This window comes from Hypomesus nipponensis, chromosome 9 (genome assembly GCF_054491055.1).
Source record: "Hypomesus nipponensis isolate SF chromosome 9, ASM5449105v1, whole genome shotgun sequence".
NCBI classification, from domain to species: Eukaryota; Metazoa; Chordata; class Actinopteri; order Osmeriformes; family Osmeridae; genus Hypomesus; species Hypomesus nipponensis.
The window spans coordinates 11,544,796-11,562,991 of NC_140369.1; the positions used below are offsets into that span (position 1 = coordinate 11,544,796).

Sequence of the window (18,196 nt, forward strand, 5' to 3'; positions counted from 1 at the left end):
TACGCCACACAGACTACTCAGGATTAGACATATAGCAATTATTAGATACAGTGAGCTCTTCTATTAAAATAGGATCATTATAATATATCCACTGAGAATAGGGTGGGACTTTGAGCTGCAATATTGGAGATAAATGATTACAATATAGCAGACAATGGCAGGGTTTCCCAGATTCGTTAAGAAGCTCTTAACGTTCAGAGCTTCTTAAGAACGTTCTAGAGCTAGATGTTTGTCAAACCAGAAACCCTGAGAGTGATAACAAGTGAAGTGAAGAACAGCAAAGATGTTTCTCAGTTGCTTCTCTCTTTGTGTCTTAATACAGATGACATCCATTAACCACCAAGAGCTTCTTTCCCACCACCCGACTCCATACCATCAATCACACAAACAGCCTCAGAGTTTCCTAATTGATACACTGGATCTCTTATCAACAGTAAATGCAAAATAAGCCTTAAGTACATTTTCTCTCTGGCAGTAATATCTGCCAAAATAAACAAAGAAGTAAAATGTTTGAAGGAATGGGGAGGTTAAGAGTAAAGGGCTTGTTTATGTGAAAAGCACTTCTTAAAACCTCGGACACAAGCACTTGTCTACATATCACCATCATTGACTGAATACCAGTTTTAATGTCAGATTGTCTTGGGAGAATATAACCAAATTATATGGGTAGGCCATTCCCTGTTCAGCCAGATGTCTTGGCTGGGGCTAAGATTCTCCCATAGCATGTAACACAAATGTAAGCTCATCAATTACACAGACACACACGCAATGTGTAAACATGATCAATCATTCACTTTAGTGCATTCTTTGACAAATGGCCAGTGAGCGATGCATAGTAGGGAGCCTTGTCAAGGCAGGAACGAATACACATTATGCACTATGTTTAAGAAAACAAACAGAGTTTGCACACACAAAAAAAATGGAAAGATTTTGTATTATTGTGTGTATGTATACATATACTCTCTGGGATGTTTTGCTTGCATAAAATATGTTTTCCCAGTGCTCTAGCTCTTCAATACATTACCTCTGCCTGCTGGGCAAACATCATAGCCAACAGAAGGCCTCATACATCACACACCAACCACTCTCCTGCTACAGCCTTCACTCCCAGCAGGCAAGAGAAACATTACAACTAATCAATGTTGGTGTGGGCTTGAATTAGAGAAGGCAGACAGTTTGAATTTTATTTGAGCTAAATCAAGTTTAAAAGTTCTCAGAACAAAGTGCACATGTAGTGCTTTGATGTGGATCAGGAGGAAAAGCCCTGGACCTTCCACCTTCAAATAAAGAGCATTATTAAGCACATGTTTATGAATGGAGTCTGCTACCTTTACTGTCATGTACTCCTGAAGGCTCCTGCCAGGTGAGTGACTGCTATGTTGAAGTGGGGCCAGCTGTCAGATGGCAGGATGATAAGGATTCTGTGTGTGGGAATAGCTCTGTGACGGCCATGCAGTTTGTCTGCTGGTCCCTCCCCAAGCTCTGTAATACACTCTCATCTCCAGGCCTGTCATGGAAATACCCCTTTGAGTGACAGGGGTCAAGTCTCCCAAATTCTCATGTTTTCACTTTCCTCAATATAGAGTCAAATGTTACCACTATGTATATCATGTTTTGTGGGATAGCAGCTGAGGCAGAGTTCAACTTTAATGGTCTGGAGTCAAAGTAATTGTCACAGGAATTATGCTGAATGCTCAACCAATGAAAAACAACTATTTATATGACTATCATGTATTGTAATACTGTATTTGAATTTGAAACAAGGGCATGCGTAGTTTAGATCAAGGGCTGTTCATGGCTGGAATGAAGGAGGGCTAGCTCAGATGTTGGTACAGACAGGAACCGGAGTATGGAGAGACAGCCTGAGGGAGGGGCCGATCTGGGGTGACAAAAGAGAGAGGGCTTCTAGTGATTACTGCCAGGCTCTGGCAAACTGAAACACATAACAGATAAGAACTGAGAGCTATTGTTGCAGCTTGATTCTAGATTCTCTCCATCACTCCCTAGCTCTGTGAATAGCATCCAGAGAACTACATGCCAGATGGACTAAAACAGTTGTTTTGGCATCTATTAAAAAATAGCCATTTTAGAAACTTTATCTTTAACATTTGCTTTTAATAAAACATGACATACAAAAATGTTTTACGAATTATTCTAAACATTTTACAGCAGCAAGATAAATCACACAAACTGCCTGGATGGGGCTTAAAGTACCAGTGCACTTATGATTTAGAACAATATTGCTGCACAAAGGGAAAAGCATATTTGAATATGATATCTAGAATATCCCAATAATCAATTTCGAAGGAATAACCCCCTTTGCATTTGCATGAGATAATTGCTCCTTCTGGCTGATACACAGCAGATAATGGTGTGTTTTGAAAAACTGGGAGAAACACATAAGCGTCCCCGTTTTTGAAGGTGCTTTAGCACCATCTGCAAAACAGCCTACAGCTACAGCACTGTTGTGTCCATATGGTGTTTTCTTCGGTGGGATAGTAGTACTACTCAGATACTTGTTTGATGTTCTAAGGATGGGTTTTTGGTACACAAATCCAGCAAGTGGTGTGTGGTATGGCTATTGTCTTGAGCAATGAGTGTTGAAGATTTAACCTTCAATTTAAAATCCGCTCAATTTGTTATTCTTCTTCGTCATTTGTTGACCACGCAATGGGAAGATATCCAGCTTTAGCACATCAATGAAACAGACGAAGCCGCATCATTATTACGCAAGCCCAATATGGAGAACTATTTATAGAAATATTGCCTTTGGGTGCATCCGCCAAGAGGCAGGATTAGAAGCAATTCACATAATTCAAGTTTTTAAGTTATTTATTTCTTGGCCGTCACTCTGCTTTGTATTTGCATATTACAGTATTGGGCTGCACAGTCACGTTTACGTAGGCCTACTGATGTTTACCAGATAAGGTATATGCATTGCATTTGGAAACAGTGATTTTGAGTAGCGCTAGTCAGTTTGAGTAACTGCAAATCCTTTATCCTGCATGGATTAGGAATGGGTTTAAAACTGCTTTCATATCGTGTCTCTGCAAAAAGTAGAACATACTAGCTAGCTACCAAAAACATAAAGAATGCACTAGCGTCGTTATGTAATATTTAACCATGTTTTATCCTCTTCATGATAATGTAATGGGCCTGTACAACCAGTACGCGGCGAACGTAACACGATTGCAGTTGTGCGTGCGGTCGTGAGATGGGGAAGTCTATGTGAAAGAAAAATCGCCTCCCGGTTTTCAGACTACATATTTAAGGCAACATGCAAAGTGTTATCTCGCATTAACCACCTACAAGTTTACCTTTGAAGATCTTAAGCATGAGTCTTTGTTTACCCGATAGATTTAGGAGAGATTATGGCAGGTGAGTTTGACTAATCGCTCTAACAAAGTGTTTATTGTGTCAGTGCTGGCTGAATCCCATCTGCAGAAAAAATCGTATTATTGTTTTATAATGTAGATATATGTGTGAAATAACGATAACGAAACCAAAAGAGAGTAATTGTTTCCTTTGGAATTACGCCTTTAGAAATTCCAATGCGCATGTGCTGCTGGGAGAAAGACATCTGGGTTATGTAGTTTTTACTTTCTTCAGTCGCATAATCATAGTCCGATAAAATCAGGCAGGTCTCTTTCTTTAGATTTATTTCAACATTCGCATGGATCAAAAGTATACAAAAGTACTTAATTTTTGCATGCATGCAAATGCTAATAAAAAACTGGCCTTTTCAATTTAATTTTTATTTTAAATAATAGTACACAGCATGGAAAGATGTCTCAAAAAGAAGACAATGAAGCTGAAAAGTGGTAAGTTTAATGACATCAATGAGGTTGGAAAAAGTTGTTATAACCCTTTAATTAAAATGCTTTTTATTCACAATCAGTCATTATTGCAGGTCCTAAAAATCCCCATAATTGGTATTCCAATAATTACACGCACCGTAATAATTTGAAATGTTCATACTTGCTTTTTCAGCCTTCACCGCACTGAGCTGTACATTGAGGTCCCTTCAACGTGTATGCCCATAGTTTACTCTCCAGATTACAACATCACCTTTATGGGTCTTGAAAAACTCCATCCCTTTGATGCTGGCAAGTGGGGAAAAGTCATTCACTTTTTGAAAGGTAGGCACAACAAATGTACCATGGCAGACCACAAGTCAAGTGTTCTTGAGCAGGGCATAGTATAATTTATGGATGACTCCAATCTCCTCTTAGAGAGGAGTGAGTCAAGGTGTGGGAAAGGCTCCTTGAGAGGAGAGAATCTGAGCAGCGAAGCAGATATAATTAGAGTGTTGAACTCCCTCAGGGAGCCTCTGCAGGTATTATACACAAAGCTGTCCTGCCTTTTAGCTGAAGGAATGAATGTTTCTCTGGCAGGACTTTACGTGAACTCGTTGTCAACATAGTCTACTGTCCTTTTTGCACTTTTCAACACTGTGTTATGTGACATGTGACATGCTTTTTCCTCTCAGAGGAGCAGTTCATCACTGAGGGGAACCTAGTAGAGGCCCGTGAAGCTACTGACGAGGACCTGCTCGTAGTTCACACCAAACAATATCTCAGAAAACTAAAGGTACTATAGGTAGCTGTTCTGTATCTTACCATGGCATTGGGCACCAATCCCAGTTATCCCTTTCTCCTTCCTCCACATGTCCGTTCCCTCCTCCTCCTTTTTCCATCACACACTGGAAGGCACTAATGAAGAATCAGGAACAGAGCTTAAGGATCATAAACAGATGAATTGACCTGAGGCTTTATGTTTAAGGGTCCTCTGGGGAACAAGAATTAAGGTTAATGCTTCATGTGTACATCGTGAAATCCAGTTAAGTTTTTTATTTGATTTTAAAAGGGCTTCATTGTGCTTTCCCTAGCCTTTACCATATTGTTATTCAAGCAGTGATGGACAGAGTGAGTACACAATTAGAATGCACCAGATTATCCCATGGGGGCCTTGATTCACATCCAAATCAATCAGGTCACAGTATGTTGAGCAGTTCTCAGTTCTCTCAGCGGCCTCCATGAATAATACCCCAAATGAGTTGCTTGGTTGGATGGGGCAGACACAGTGGAGGAGGCATCATTGTTGAAATGCATAAGAAATTGAAAGCAGAACCTAATCAGTTATTTCTGCTGAGCATCTCTAGTCTCTCATAAGTACGTAAAGAGGAATGTAGGGATGCCACCGACTGATATTTAGGAAGTTGTGTCCTAGAATACCTATGTATTTATTCTCTCTTCTTTTAATGCATGCAGAACCATACAGATCTTGGAGAGCCCAAGAGAGGTACCTCAGTATTCTGCTGTGAAAGAATGCAATGATTGTATATTTCTTTGCATCATATTTGAGATGGGAGACATGACATGATAATATGATTTTGCCACCAGAGTCCTTCTAAAATAGTCACCATATTCAAAACCAGATGTACAGTATCCATCATAATTAATTTCCCCATAGTGTATGTTATTATATGTTTTACTGTCAGCTGGTGGCAATCTACTGTATAACGGCCATTCATTTTGGAAAGGTGTGAACTCTTTCATATTTATGGGGTTTTGTTTGCATTTTAGTGGTCACTAGTAGTGGCAACCATCACAGAGATCCCTCCACTCCTGTTCCTGCCTAATTTCTTGGTGCAAAGGAAGGTGCTGAGACCTCTGCGGACACAGACAGGAGGGACAATAATGGTAGGATTTGCATAGAATCAAAAAAAGATATACCATAGATTAATGAAGTAACACTTCCTATCATAAATCACTTTAAAATGCATTAGAAACACATTCACTCGTAAAAATATATTGCTTTCTAGTGAAAAGGGCTGTTTTTCTCAGAGAAGCTATTTGAGTTATCCAGTATTCAGGATGACACCTTAGCTCCTCATGACTCACTCTAGAACGTTGAGTAGAGCATAAGAGGCTCATAAGTACCTTGCAGGGCCTTGTACATGTCTCTACTATTTATTATAGAAAGCATTCGTAGGAAGTGTTGCCAAACACTCTTTAACCTTTCTTAAAACTTGTAATAATAAAAAACATTTATGCTATGAAATTCTTCAGCAATACATTATCGAACTCATGCCTTTAAAGAGGTGGTGAGCTCTGTAATATTTAGATTAAAGGAGTTGTACCATGATTAATCTCCCATATTGGAGACTATTGGTTTAAGATTATGTTGTTGTGGTGCCTGTCTTGTCCAGGACAAGTTGTTCCAGAATTGTGTATAGAAGTCATAATAGTCAGTACTATTCTACTCTACATATAATCTCCTGAAATAGTTTAGCTACCCAATGCTACCTTTTTAAAACAGTATTAGCTTTAGCCATGTTGGCAAAATTCATTCTACTTGATGTTTTATGAAAATGCCAGTATTTTTAGGGACACGGTGCCAAGCTTAATTTGGGGCCCACACCTGAGGGAGATAGCATAACCTTGGGAAGAGCAAGCTGCTTTCATGGTTCTGAACATCTGGGATAAAGGCACTCCCAGGGATTTAACAGTACAGGTAGCAAAACCACAGAGGAAAAGTACTCATTTCAAATAACTCTATGAGCACAAATTACTTTGTACCCCTCTTGCTTAGGAGATAAAAGTGTAGTTCTACTGAGTTTCTGCTCCTTGTTATTTGGTAATTGTATTCATTTTCTGTTTTATATTAATATAATGTTTTGTATTGATATTAAGTTTTCTATTAATTACACACTTGCGATGAGATCAAGACTGGTTGCGCTGTCAATATTACTTGTAACTCAAGTTATGGTTTGGTTGGCACTTCCGTTCCAACAAAATCCAATTCACCAATTGCTGATAGTTCTGCGTTATCACAAGCAATCGCAAAGCCTACTCATGTAGTCAATGTGATGGAGATGAGCTTTCTCAGTTTTTTCTCTCTTGCTGCAGCATCACACCCATGATTGGGGATATTCTGGTAGTACTGGTTACGGCATATTCAGCAGAACATGTGAGATGTGTCTCTGGCAAATAATGGAAAAAGGTCATTATGGAGTCAGCTTTAACAAACTAGAAACAGTGAGGACCTGTGGATGAAATGTAGTTTACGTACATGAAACCATTAGTGTCAGCCCAATCTTTTGATATACTTTATGTATGATAAAAAAATATGATTACGGCATTTCTTTCATTTGCTTCCCAATCGGTAGGATTACACAACACGAGTGCCATGTAAATCCTTGAAACCTATGATTCAAGCAAAGTTTGAGTTAAGTATAATTCAGTCTTCCAGGAAAATAATGTAATACAGTCAGTAAAAAAAAGTGCTTGCGCCTTTGACTAGAGTGAGTGTCTTTCTCCCTAGGTAGGGTTGAGTGGCACAACCCAGGCAGTGTGCGTGCATACATGCTAATATGTGTTATTACTTTTCCATCAGCGAGACATATTGACTTTTACACACAGCCCTCTCAACTCTCGTCTCCTGCCTTCAGGGTTCCTGTAAACTGAGTGCCACTGGGAGCAACTTCTCAGCTCTCTATTTTAATCTAAAGAAAGGCTTCATCTGTGAAATGAATAGCTGCTATGGAGCATCTAACAGTATGGCTTTTTATATACTTTATTCTGTTGCTTGTCTTTGGGGGGTTTGCATGGTGTTTTAGCACTACCGCTAGATGGTTCCACTGCATCCACAAGATTCCTAAGAAAGACATTTTAAAACATACAGTTGATTTGTTATGATCAAGAATGATTTATTCTAAATGACTGGTTCGAAGCATTTAAAGTAGTTCCAAAGAGATATGTCCCAAAGACATGATTACTTGGCATCAACTGTGATTAGATAACATGCTGCTCATGCAGAGCCACACACGGATCACAGTCAGGGGATTAAGCCAGAACCTGAGTGGTAAAAGCCAAGCAGTCCTGTAGTCTTGGGATAAGCCATTGTTGTGTAGAGTGTATCTAAACTCATTATTAGGCTTGATGTAATTGTCAAGGAGGAACTGCTCCACCTGTGCTGATCTGAAGAGTTGCTCTCTGCTTTTTACATGTTTTGCTCTCTAAGATTAGGTCATGACATCAAGCACATCCTCTGAGCACCAACACACTACACTACAAATACTTCGATATCCCATTTAAAGATTAATGTTATTATATGAGAGGACGTGACTAACATGAGTGAGAATATTGAAGCAATGTATATTTCTGTTTGTCTAAGCAATGAAGAGAAATATTGTCTTTTCTCCAGGCAGGAAAGCTGGCCATCGACCGAGGATGGGCAATAAATGTAGGTAAGTTCAATTTCATTAATTCTTTCATAGACGGACCAGACCTGTAATTAGACAATCAATCTGTGTGCACCCGAGTGGGAAGCCTCTAATGTGGGGACTGGGATACCCACTGTATTCTATCAGTTCATTGACTACACCGTGACATTAAATCTAATGCTTCCCAACTTTGTAATAAAGGCATTTTTCTTTTTAAAATGAATGCCAAATTACTTGTCTTATAATTGAATATGGCACTTTATTGGACGAAGGTAACTAAAAGGGCTACCAGTCACTTCAGAGACTGTGTGAAGAATGGCAGGAGAGAAGGGCTTCTGGCTTTGTCTCTCTTCTACACAACCATCTAAAGTCAAATGGGTTTATCTCGTTGTGATTAGCAGGAGGTCTTTGACTAACCAAGGTTAGTTATTTCAGATTTGTGTCAACTGGGAGAGGAAATTGCATCATCAGACATTTTTCTGCAGCTCTTGCTTACTCAGCCACTTAAAACTCTGTTGATGAATCAGGAAAATAGTCTTGTTGTTCTGCATCAATAAACACAATTTTAATAGAGAACTGAAGGTGTTTTAAAAGCATAACGAATATGTATGGATTTTTGCCTACTTGTGAGTAGTAAGGATATACTGTAGGTGGATGAATAATGTCTAAAGGATCATTTTGGTGGGTTATTTTATGCTGCTGAAAATTGTATGATAATCAAGTTCCCCCCAATCTCTTATTAGTAGATGCAGCTCCACAAAACTATTTAATTAGCTTTACCACAGACGGGCAAAGAGGACTGTAGCTCTAACCTGAATACATATGAATGACTCCAATTTAAAGGCCACTTCATAATCACTGTCCCTAAAGACCCAGAAGTCACTTTGGGTGTGACCATGCTGCCGCTCTTTAGTCATGCAAACTTCTCATGGGTATCGCTCCAGCCTCCGGGCATTTGATATTTGTCTTGCCACTTCAGCTGCGTTTTGAATAGATTCAGCAAAGTTTGCCATCGAGTAGGCGGGGCTGGTAATGGGTGTGTTGGTAGAAGGAGCGCTGCACGTGAACAGCGTTTTCCCTCCTCCCAAATGATCTCCTAATCAGCAATTTCTTACACTACGCAATTTTCCAAAACCACAATTTGTATAAATACCAGTGATCAGTCATTCAATAAAATGTATTCATAGATCAAGGGATTCTATTATGTTCATGTTACTCAAGTCTACTGTATGCATTTACCCCAGATGGGCACATGATTCTTTTATATTACAAAATTAGCTTCTGCCTTCAAGGGTGAAGCTATGGATGGGTGGCGGATAGGAGACAGTGGTCCAGTAAAGACCTGTTTCATCACACAGTATTAGTCCCCACCTTTTCGAGACATCAAGCATGCATTCAATGCTGTCAATGTCCCTAGTTGTAATAGAAAGAATTGGGGGCATGAAAATGCCTTTCCGATTGGGGACTACAATACAGTCATCAAAACTATAGTGCTTCCTTCATGAAATGTTGTGTTCTGCACAAATCAAATCCTATGCCCATACATCTGTGCCTCTAAACCTCAAGGAAGACAAGGAAGGACAAAAACGTAATGTATGGAACCTTGGGAGAAGCAATATAGTGAGGGATCCCCTCTTCCAGAGACGTTTGGTTTTACACAGAGTGGCATATAGGCATAGTACATTTAGACAGGAAGTATAGAGAAAAAAAGTAAACATTTGTATGCCTTCTCAATGTTGCTATATGATACACACTTGTACTGTATATTACAAGTAGATTCTATAGGACAGTTGGCAATGTGATGGAGAGCAAGATTCTTTTATGGCAAAAAAACGGGGTATCACACCCACAGCCCAGGGAAATAGAGACACTTTGGCCAAAATGATGTTTCCTAATTGGGAAGTGAATGCCCATAGACGTCATAGCAGAAAAGAATGTTGGCATGTTATGGGACAGAGGTTCGCCATTGGTCATGCATGCAAATTTGTCCGTGTCAAACCCATTCTTCTGGACTTGTAGGGCGAGACCAAAGCGCCTATGGGAAATAATAAATCACATTTATTTGATCTGAAGTGTATTAATTACTAAGATACATTATTTCCATACATGTATTTAACTGAAGACTTTACACAATTATTGGTGGTTTCAACTACGAGTGTCATATCAACAGAAGTTTTACAATATAGGAAATATATTTTGGATACAGCTCATACCTGAGAGGTTCCTGCCTCAATCCCTCCAATTTGAACCTGGCCTGCATTGCTGAAGTGTTCTCGAGCCCCCAGACGAAGATGCACTGACAGTCACTGCTAAATCCTCACACACAGTTCTAGTTACAATCCATGGGGGATGACGAGTGTCTTCATAAATCTTATATTGTTTTATCTCTACGTAGGTGAACTTCCATCGCAGCCTTTTGAGTTAGGTTGTCTCAGTCTCTGCACTCACTTTTTTTCACACAACCCCCGTTTGTACTGTCGACACGTTATTGGTTATAGGGACCAGCCAAATTCCAAAATGATTCAATTATTCAACACATGGTGGAGCCGGTCTCACTGACATAAATAAAATGGCGGGAAAACATACATTTTGTGAGCAAGATATCAAATTATTTTCATTTTACTGGATCTTTAGACTGTACTCTTGAGCATTATACGGTACTCTTGAGCATTAGACTAACAATATACTGTTCTTCCATAGGACACCTATTTTCAAAAGTTTTCAAATAAAAAAAAGCAAATTATGGTTGTTTTAAACAATAGAAGTGTGCAATACACAGTGCAGTGGCTGTTTAATGTCCCTGGCACTAAGCTTTGCCTTTTGTTCAAGGCGGGGGCTTCCATCACTGCTCCAGTGACAAGGGAGGGGGCTTCTGTGCCTACGCAGACGTCACACTAGCGATAAAGGTACTGTGAAAGGGGAGCAGGTCCTTTTATGTCAAGTTCTAGTCTAGTTGTTAAAAATGCATCAAGGCTGAATGCTGAAATGTGTCAAATGTACTGTGTGAGGTGAAATTATGATTTGCAATAGACCTTATCCAGTATTGAAATTACATTGATCTACAAATAAAACAGGTACAATTCATTCTGAATGTTTTTTTCTGGTCTTTTCATATCTCAGTTTCTGTTTGAGAGAGTGGAGGGTATTTCCATGGCCACCATCATCGATCTGGATGCTCATCAGGTGAGCCATAGTTATTTCTTATCTGACTGTCAATACATCCTTGCTTCTTCAGAAAAGGATGACTAGACCATCTATTTTAGTGCGCTGCTCCATGAGAACACAGAACTGGCTCCAAGCAAGAGTTTACTTTCTTACACTTAGTTACTAGGCTGTGAAAATCAGCTTTGTTAAAAGGGTTAAGATCATCAAATGAATTATTTTCTGTATGCAGCTTTTGATCACAAATATAATTTCTACCTAGACGTTTGTAGTTTCTAATGTAAAAGCTGATAAATGTTATTCTGAGTTGTGAATATACTCTACCTCAACCATGGTCTTATATTCAGGACTACTTCACAATATCGCATAGTTAAGAAGAGAAAATTGGGCTCAAACTGACTTTTTTCTCAAAGAGTGTAACTTTTTTCCATAGTAGGGCAAGATGAAAGTCAATGTTTTTGCCTCCAAGCTTCAGTACTTGTACTGCTCCACCACTCTGGCAAAGTCACATTGTGTGTGTGTGTTTGTATGTGTGTGTGTGTGTGTGTGTGGGACTGGATGAGATCAGAACAACCCACCAAATAGGCAATGAGCACACAGAGCATGGCTACATAACTAGCAGTCACAAACCAGACAGCAGGCACATCATTCCCTGGTGCAATGAGCACACAGAAGGACTGTGGTAAAGTAAAAACGTTCTGGATTGGAAGAGGTCTGTTCTAAAGTACCGGTTTGGAATCGTCCCTGTATTCAATGTCAATACAATATCTCAGAGGGCCTATCTGACCCTGTGGAGATAGTCAGTTCAGTATTGTCATCAGTAATATGCTAACTCAAGGACCACTGTGTCTTCATCTTGTTGCTATATAAATAGTCTGTTCTTATTAACGATTTTCCAGCCCAGCATTTTTGTTGACATTTTAGGAGGCCTTATTAGCATATTTCTGTCTGACTTGTGGGGTATTTAAGATGACTCATATCCACAACCAATTAGTCTTGCAAAGATTGTTAACATTGACAGTGGTTCAAGGTTGCCAAGGTTCATGGCAAATTTCCAAAGTACAGCTTTATTCATTTTGAAGCATGGCTTGATCCTAATGATCGTTTCTAACTATTGACTTATGCGAGGGATCCAATCAATACTCATGCAGTAAATAATTCATGAAGGCTGTCCAGAAAACAAAAGACCAAATCTGCTTGACGGCATAAAAATTTACCTGAAATGCCCCCTCAGCACAGTTTAGGGAAGGAGGAAGTGTGTTGGGGGTGGTGAGTTTGTGAAGATCCCAATTAAGGTGCTAGCATATTACACTCTGGAGTGCTCTTGTCTCTGCACATGTGAATTCAGATTATGGCTAAATTGTGTTTCTCATTTAATGAGACAACCAATTGCTTCTGTAAAAACTCTGACAAGCCGGTAAGATTAACAAACATTACAAGGTCACCAAGAGAGTGGAATCTCACGCAACATCACATGTGTTCAAGACACATAGTGTACACATGTATCTTCACATGCACATGCAGATATCCAAGCATGCCTGATGAAACACCATACCAACACTTATTTTATTCCTTTTTACAAAATTCCAATAGAGGGAATTTTCCTCTGTGTCCAAACTAAGAACTATGTACGTTTGACTGAAGATAATCCCTCTCTCTCCCTGGACAGTCAGGTTATGCAATGATTGATCATTTTATTGCAGTGATGGAAGTCTTCTGTTGTCATTTCTCATGGATGAGTCTCCCATGTGGAGGACCGTTTTAGGATGTTCTGTGTTGTACAATCCTGTTTCTGCTTGATGAATGGCCTTCAGCAGTCTGATTAGAGATCTATGGACACATCTGTTCAGATCTAGAGGATGTGAATGTCTGTACTGAGCTTCACATCCCTGGATCCCTCAAAGTCCTGCAGGCTGGCGTGGACCAAATGGATCAGCAGGTCCATTTCTTCTGTCTTTGAGGCATTAATACTGAGCCTGGCACCCAGACACTTTAGATGACAAATGGATTGGTAGAAGCAAAGAAGGATTGAGTTGCTGTGACTTTGGTATGAGTTTCTATGCCCATGGACATCCCAGCAATATGTATGTCCCATATTACCTTTCACTCTCAGAGGCCATCAGAGGTAGACACATTTCTCCAAATGGAATCTGTGAACACTGGAATGTAACATGATGTATAGGATGGGCATGTAATTTGTATGCACCTTTCCATGTACACCCCAATGGGTACACCAGTGCTCACCAAAGACGTACGGCACTGACATACAGTAATAGTTTATGGGTCCGGTGTTTACAGGTCTTATTCTTATCCTTATTCCCTAACTTTATGTTGCTTTATGTTCGTATGTTCCTCACTGTGTTACAGGGAAATGGACATGAGAGGGACTTCCTGGAAGACAGACGGGTTTTCATCATGGACGTCTATAATCGCTACATCTATCCTGGAGATGGTTATGCCAAGAGTGAGTCAAACCACAACATCTTATCCGCTTACATATTTCCAATGGGATGTGGAACCCTTCTGGTGCAAGGGAAGCACACATGACACTTCTTACAAAATACAATTTTACCTAAATGGAATAAGTATCAAAAATATATATTTTTTATCAAGGTGACCCAGTGATCTTTTGTGCTTTAATGAAACTAATACTGTTGGCGGCGCACATTAGTGCGATGCATGTTGGCGGTATCTGTTGCTGGCGGCAAATGCTAGTGCATTGGTGGCTAACAAGATGCAGTTATTACTTGTGAGATCTATGGTTCCATTGCTTGGTGCAGCTCTCCATGGCGGCAAACTCGTTTATATATTTATATTTTTAGTTACAAACCCCTTATCCAAACAAATCAGAGGTGACACTGCACGTCCCTGTGTCCGAGCAATCCACATGGAAAATGTCTACTTCATACGGTGCCCAGTTCTTGAGACACAGACAGACAGACGCACACAGACAGAATTCCGGCCTTTCTAGTTAGATGAGAAGAGTCTGTTGCTCTGAACAGGAGAGCTGGTGTCTCCTCCTGTTCCAGCCCCTAGATGTCACTGACTGCCATTTTAATTATGCTTAATTATTCTGTTGAAAATTATGTCGATCCATCCACACTACTGCAGCACCTCAGCTCACAAATTGCAGTATATCTGTCACCTAAGAGACCATTTAACAATAAAAGCATAACACACTTTGTCTGTCAGTACAGTGAAGATGACAGAGAACACAATACAATGACTTAATCTCACCATTAAGAAAACTCACTGTCATGGTTGTGTGGCTTTATTAAATGAACTTTAGATGTTATAGTTTAATTGCATGCTACTGTACTCTTTGAATAATAGGAGATAGTTTTATATAGCTCCTTGACAAAGTTAACGTAAAACCATGCAAATTCAGTTTTTTCATCATAAAGCCCTTAGAACCTACCCCTGCTTTGTGTTTTCTCTTGCAGAGAATAATTGATCTTGCGTTTGAGTAACTTGAAAGACAAAACACCATAGTAGTGGACACTGCTTTCCCACAAGTCCACATATGTAATTGAAAGTCTTAAATGCCAGTTAAACAGCTGCTAATAATCTTCAATTCAGATAGTCAAATGCATTGTTTCTACCCATTCTTTACTTAATTATGGAATTGAAGAGATAAAAGCCAATTAACTTCATTTTTTTGCAAATTACATACTACATAATTATTTTATAAACTGTACTTTATATAGTAATTAAGTGGGGGAATAGACACTTTGCTTATCTAAAATGTGTTTAAGGATTTAATTATATGTTGCTAGTTACATTTCAAGCCTGTAGAGAAAGCTTCACTTTGTTTTACACCTTCTGCAATGCATAAGCCACTACAATAAACTTTTGTGACATTCAGTTGTTTATTGCCTGACGTTGTCATACTCATAATTCTAGTCAGAATATGAGTCTGATAACTCTCCGTTGGGCTGTGACTATGGGGCATGTTTCAACCGAACTCAAACAAATGCCTCTTCGCTCAATTGGATAGACCTACAACCAATCATAGCAACGTAATATGTTGTTTGTTGAAATCGAATTCACCCCAACAGACCCAACTTCCCGACCAAATTGTTGTTGTGGGCGGGGCTAAGTTGGGCTGGAAGCCAGGATAGTTTATTGCATTATCCAACAGTATTACTGTGAGTAAAAGTGCATGATAAAAGACATGACAGGACAGGACTAACCATGTCTTGTCAGGGGCCATTAAGAGGAAGGTGGAGCTGGACTGGGGGACAGAGGACTCTGAGTACCTCCAAAAGGTGGAGCTCCACTCTGAGGGGGCCCTCAATGAGGTGCGGCCTGATATCATCATCTACAATGCTGGGACAGATATCCTGGATGGTGACCCCCTCGGAGGTCTGGCCATTTCTGCACAGGTACTACAATACTACAATTAGCTTCTGCAGACACTGCAGAAGCAAAGATAAGGCATCACTTAGTTTTGATCATTGCCTTGTATTCTTGATATTATTTTAATGTAAACAATAAAGGTTTAGATAAAAAGTCAACAATATATTTGGAAGCCACAGTGGACTTCATGTGAACATCCGAAATAGATTTTAGTAGTGAAATTATTGTCTTTTATTTTCTGTCTGATGTAACAATGACCAGAAGCTATTCATCTGTGAAAAATGTGCACTCCCAATTTTTGGATAGGAACCAGCCCCATGACTTTATTTCATCATGACAGATGAGATCCCACCCAGTCCCTAGAGGAACAGAATATCTGTCTTTTGCTCCCAGGCTCCTCTCTGTTTTGCTCCCTCTCATGAATTCATGAAAGATCAGCCAAAGTCTTTAGGGGACATAAACACACAACACAGATGTAAACATCACATTAGCTGCCCTGCAAGATTTAGACAAGCTGGTTTCCATCATTGATCATGAAAAGACTGACAGACCTCTTATCTCCCCTCTTCTCTCCTCTCTTCAGGGGATAGTAAAGAGGGATGAGATTGTTTTCAGGGCAGCTAGGAGACGAGGCATTCCCATTCTCATGGTGACGTCAGGGGGATACCAGAAGAAGACAGCCCGCATAATTGCTGACTCCATACTCAACCTGCAGCGCCAGGGCCTCATAGGGGATGACCAGGGGACGGGGCTGGCAGAGGGGATAGGACCACTAAGTTTTACCCACATGTCTGCTGGGTCAGCACTCAATGCCATCTGAATGCGTCTGATTCTGGTTTACATCTGTGACTGCAGTAGTTTCATTGTATATACTTACTTGATGTGCAGATACAAAGGACAAGAGTGTTGGGCTACCATATCAGGCTGGGACAGTGCATCGTTATGTTGATACTAAACCTGTTAATATTTCACTACAGTGGGATTCATTGGATATATATGAGGGGGTTTACACATTGCCTGTTGCACATACAGAACAACAACAGAAATAATTTTAGTGGATGGTCTTTCAATTTTGCATGAGTTGGCAAAGGGATTCAAAGGGAATAATGACTTCTGTACAGATATTTAGACTTTTTCCCAATATTGACGGTTCATAAATATTTCATAATGAGAGAATAATTAGTTTTTTGTTTCATTTCAAAGAAAGTCAACATTCCAGAAATGCCATGAAATCAGATTACCAGAACAGTAATGAAAGATTTCATATTGTAATCCTCTGTATCCCAACATTTATACCAGTATACTTGATTTATTTTCTTTAGTTCATTATTTTCTTACCTGATTCAAGTCCGTCTAAAAGCAAGGTAATTACACGAGTGAGTGGAAATTTAAGGGATGACTAATGTTTCTGTCTTTAATCACTGATTTTGTGTTTCTAATGACAATGGTGTTTGATTAATGAACCTTAAATACATTTGCACTTAGCAGTTTACTAGTATCTCTACTGTAGCTGCACCTGTTGTGTTTCATATGAGCCTCTCCTATGACAATGTAATAGGATACGACTAAGACCTTTCCAATGGGACCTGAAACGAAATACAATTGTTGTTCTTGTTCTTAGTTTTTAATCTTCTCATAAAAATGCCGTATTGTTTAAAAAAAGAGATTGTAATGGTTCTGTTATCTTGAGATGAAAATGGTGATGAACAAGCCTGTACCTTCTCCATTCTGTGAATTTTGTACCATCAATGCAAACTTTAATTAGTATTTTACTTTTTGCCATGTTCACTCATGGTTGTGAGCAGATGTCCCTGGAGTTGTATAAATGATAGGGGGTTGACTGACGTATCCACAGGTTGAATAATTGAGCACCTGGAACTATTTTCCAGAGTGAGCACTTCACAGAGAGCTAGAGATTCTCACTGCACTGTCGAGCCCTAAGATAACACTGTCTGGTCGGCTCTTCTGTTTCTTCAACTCTGTTGAGGTCAAGTCAATTACATTTTCATGTATTAATTAGACAAAAAAAAACATGCCTTGATTACAAGGTAAAGGTACTAGCACAGATTCAGGGTTAGCTCAAGTGAAAATGTTATTCTACCCATTAGAGATTTTGGCTCTTGCTTTGTTGCTTCCACACACACAGTGACTGCACCAATCCTTCACAAACGGAGTGAAATCACAGGCCCATTTTGATCTTCCTCTTGAGTACCAGATGCTTGAGTTGAGCGTGAGAAGTGTTCATGAAGGTTTTCCAAAGGAGACAAATGTTAATGTCAAGGGTTCAAAAAGGAAATCATTGACCAAATGTGGTAATGCTGGTACTATGGTTTGAGAGTCGTATGATGACATGGACAATAAACTAAGTTATGGAATAACATCCCTGAGATAATTTTTATGTAAATTGCTTTATTGTTACGGAATAGGAAGTGTAAACAGTCACGCCTG

At 39.5% G+C, this 18,196-nt stretch overlaps 1 protein-coding gene across 1 annotated transcript; it reads left to right on the forward strand.

Moving 5' to 3' along the window:
- Nucleotides 1-3,108: 3,108 nt before the first annotated feature.
- hdac11 (histone deacetylase 11) lies at nt 3,109-18,122 on the forward strand. Its single transcript, XM_084705417.1, has 11 exons — nt 3,109-3,378; nt 3,771-3,821; nt 3,991-4,139; nt 4,490-4,590; nt 5,586-5,702; nt 8,209-8,251; nt 11,057-11,133; nt 11,348-11,410; nt 13,757-13,853; nt 15,596-15,774; nt 16,332-18,122. The coding sequence occupies exons 1-11, from the start codon at nt 3,335-3,337 to the stop codon at nt 16,566-16,568; spliced, it is 1,158 nt and encodes a 385-aa protein (XP_084561543.1). The 5' UTR covers nt 3,109-3,334; the 3' UTR covers nt 16,569-18,122.
- The last annotated feature ends 74 nt before the right edge of the window (nt 18,123-18,196 follow it).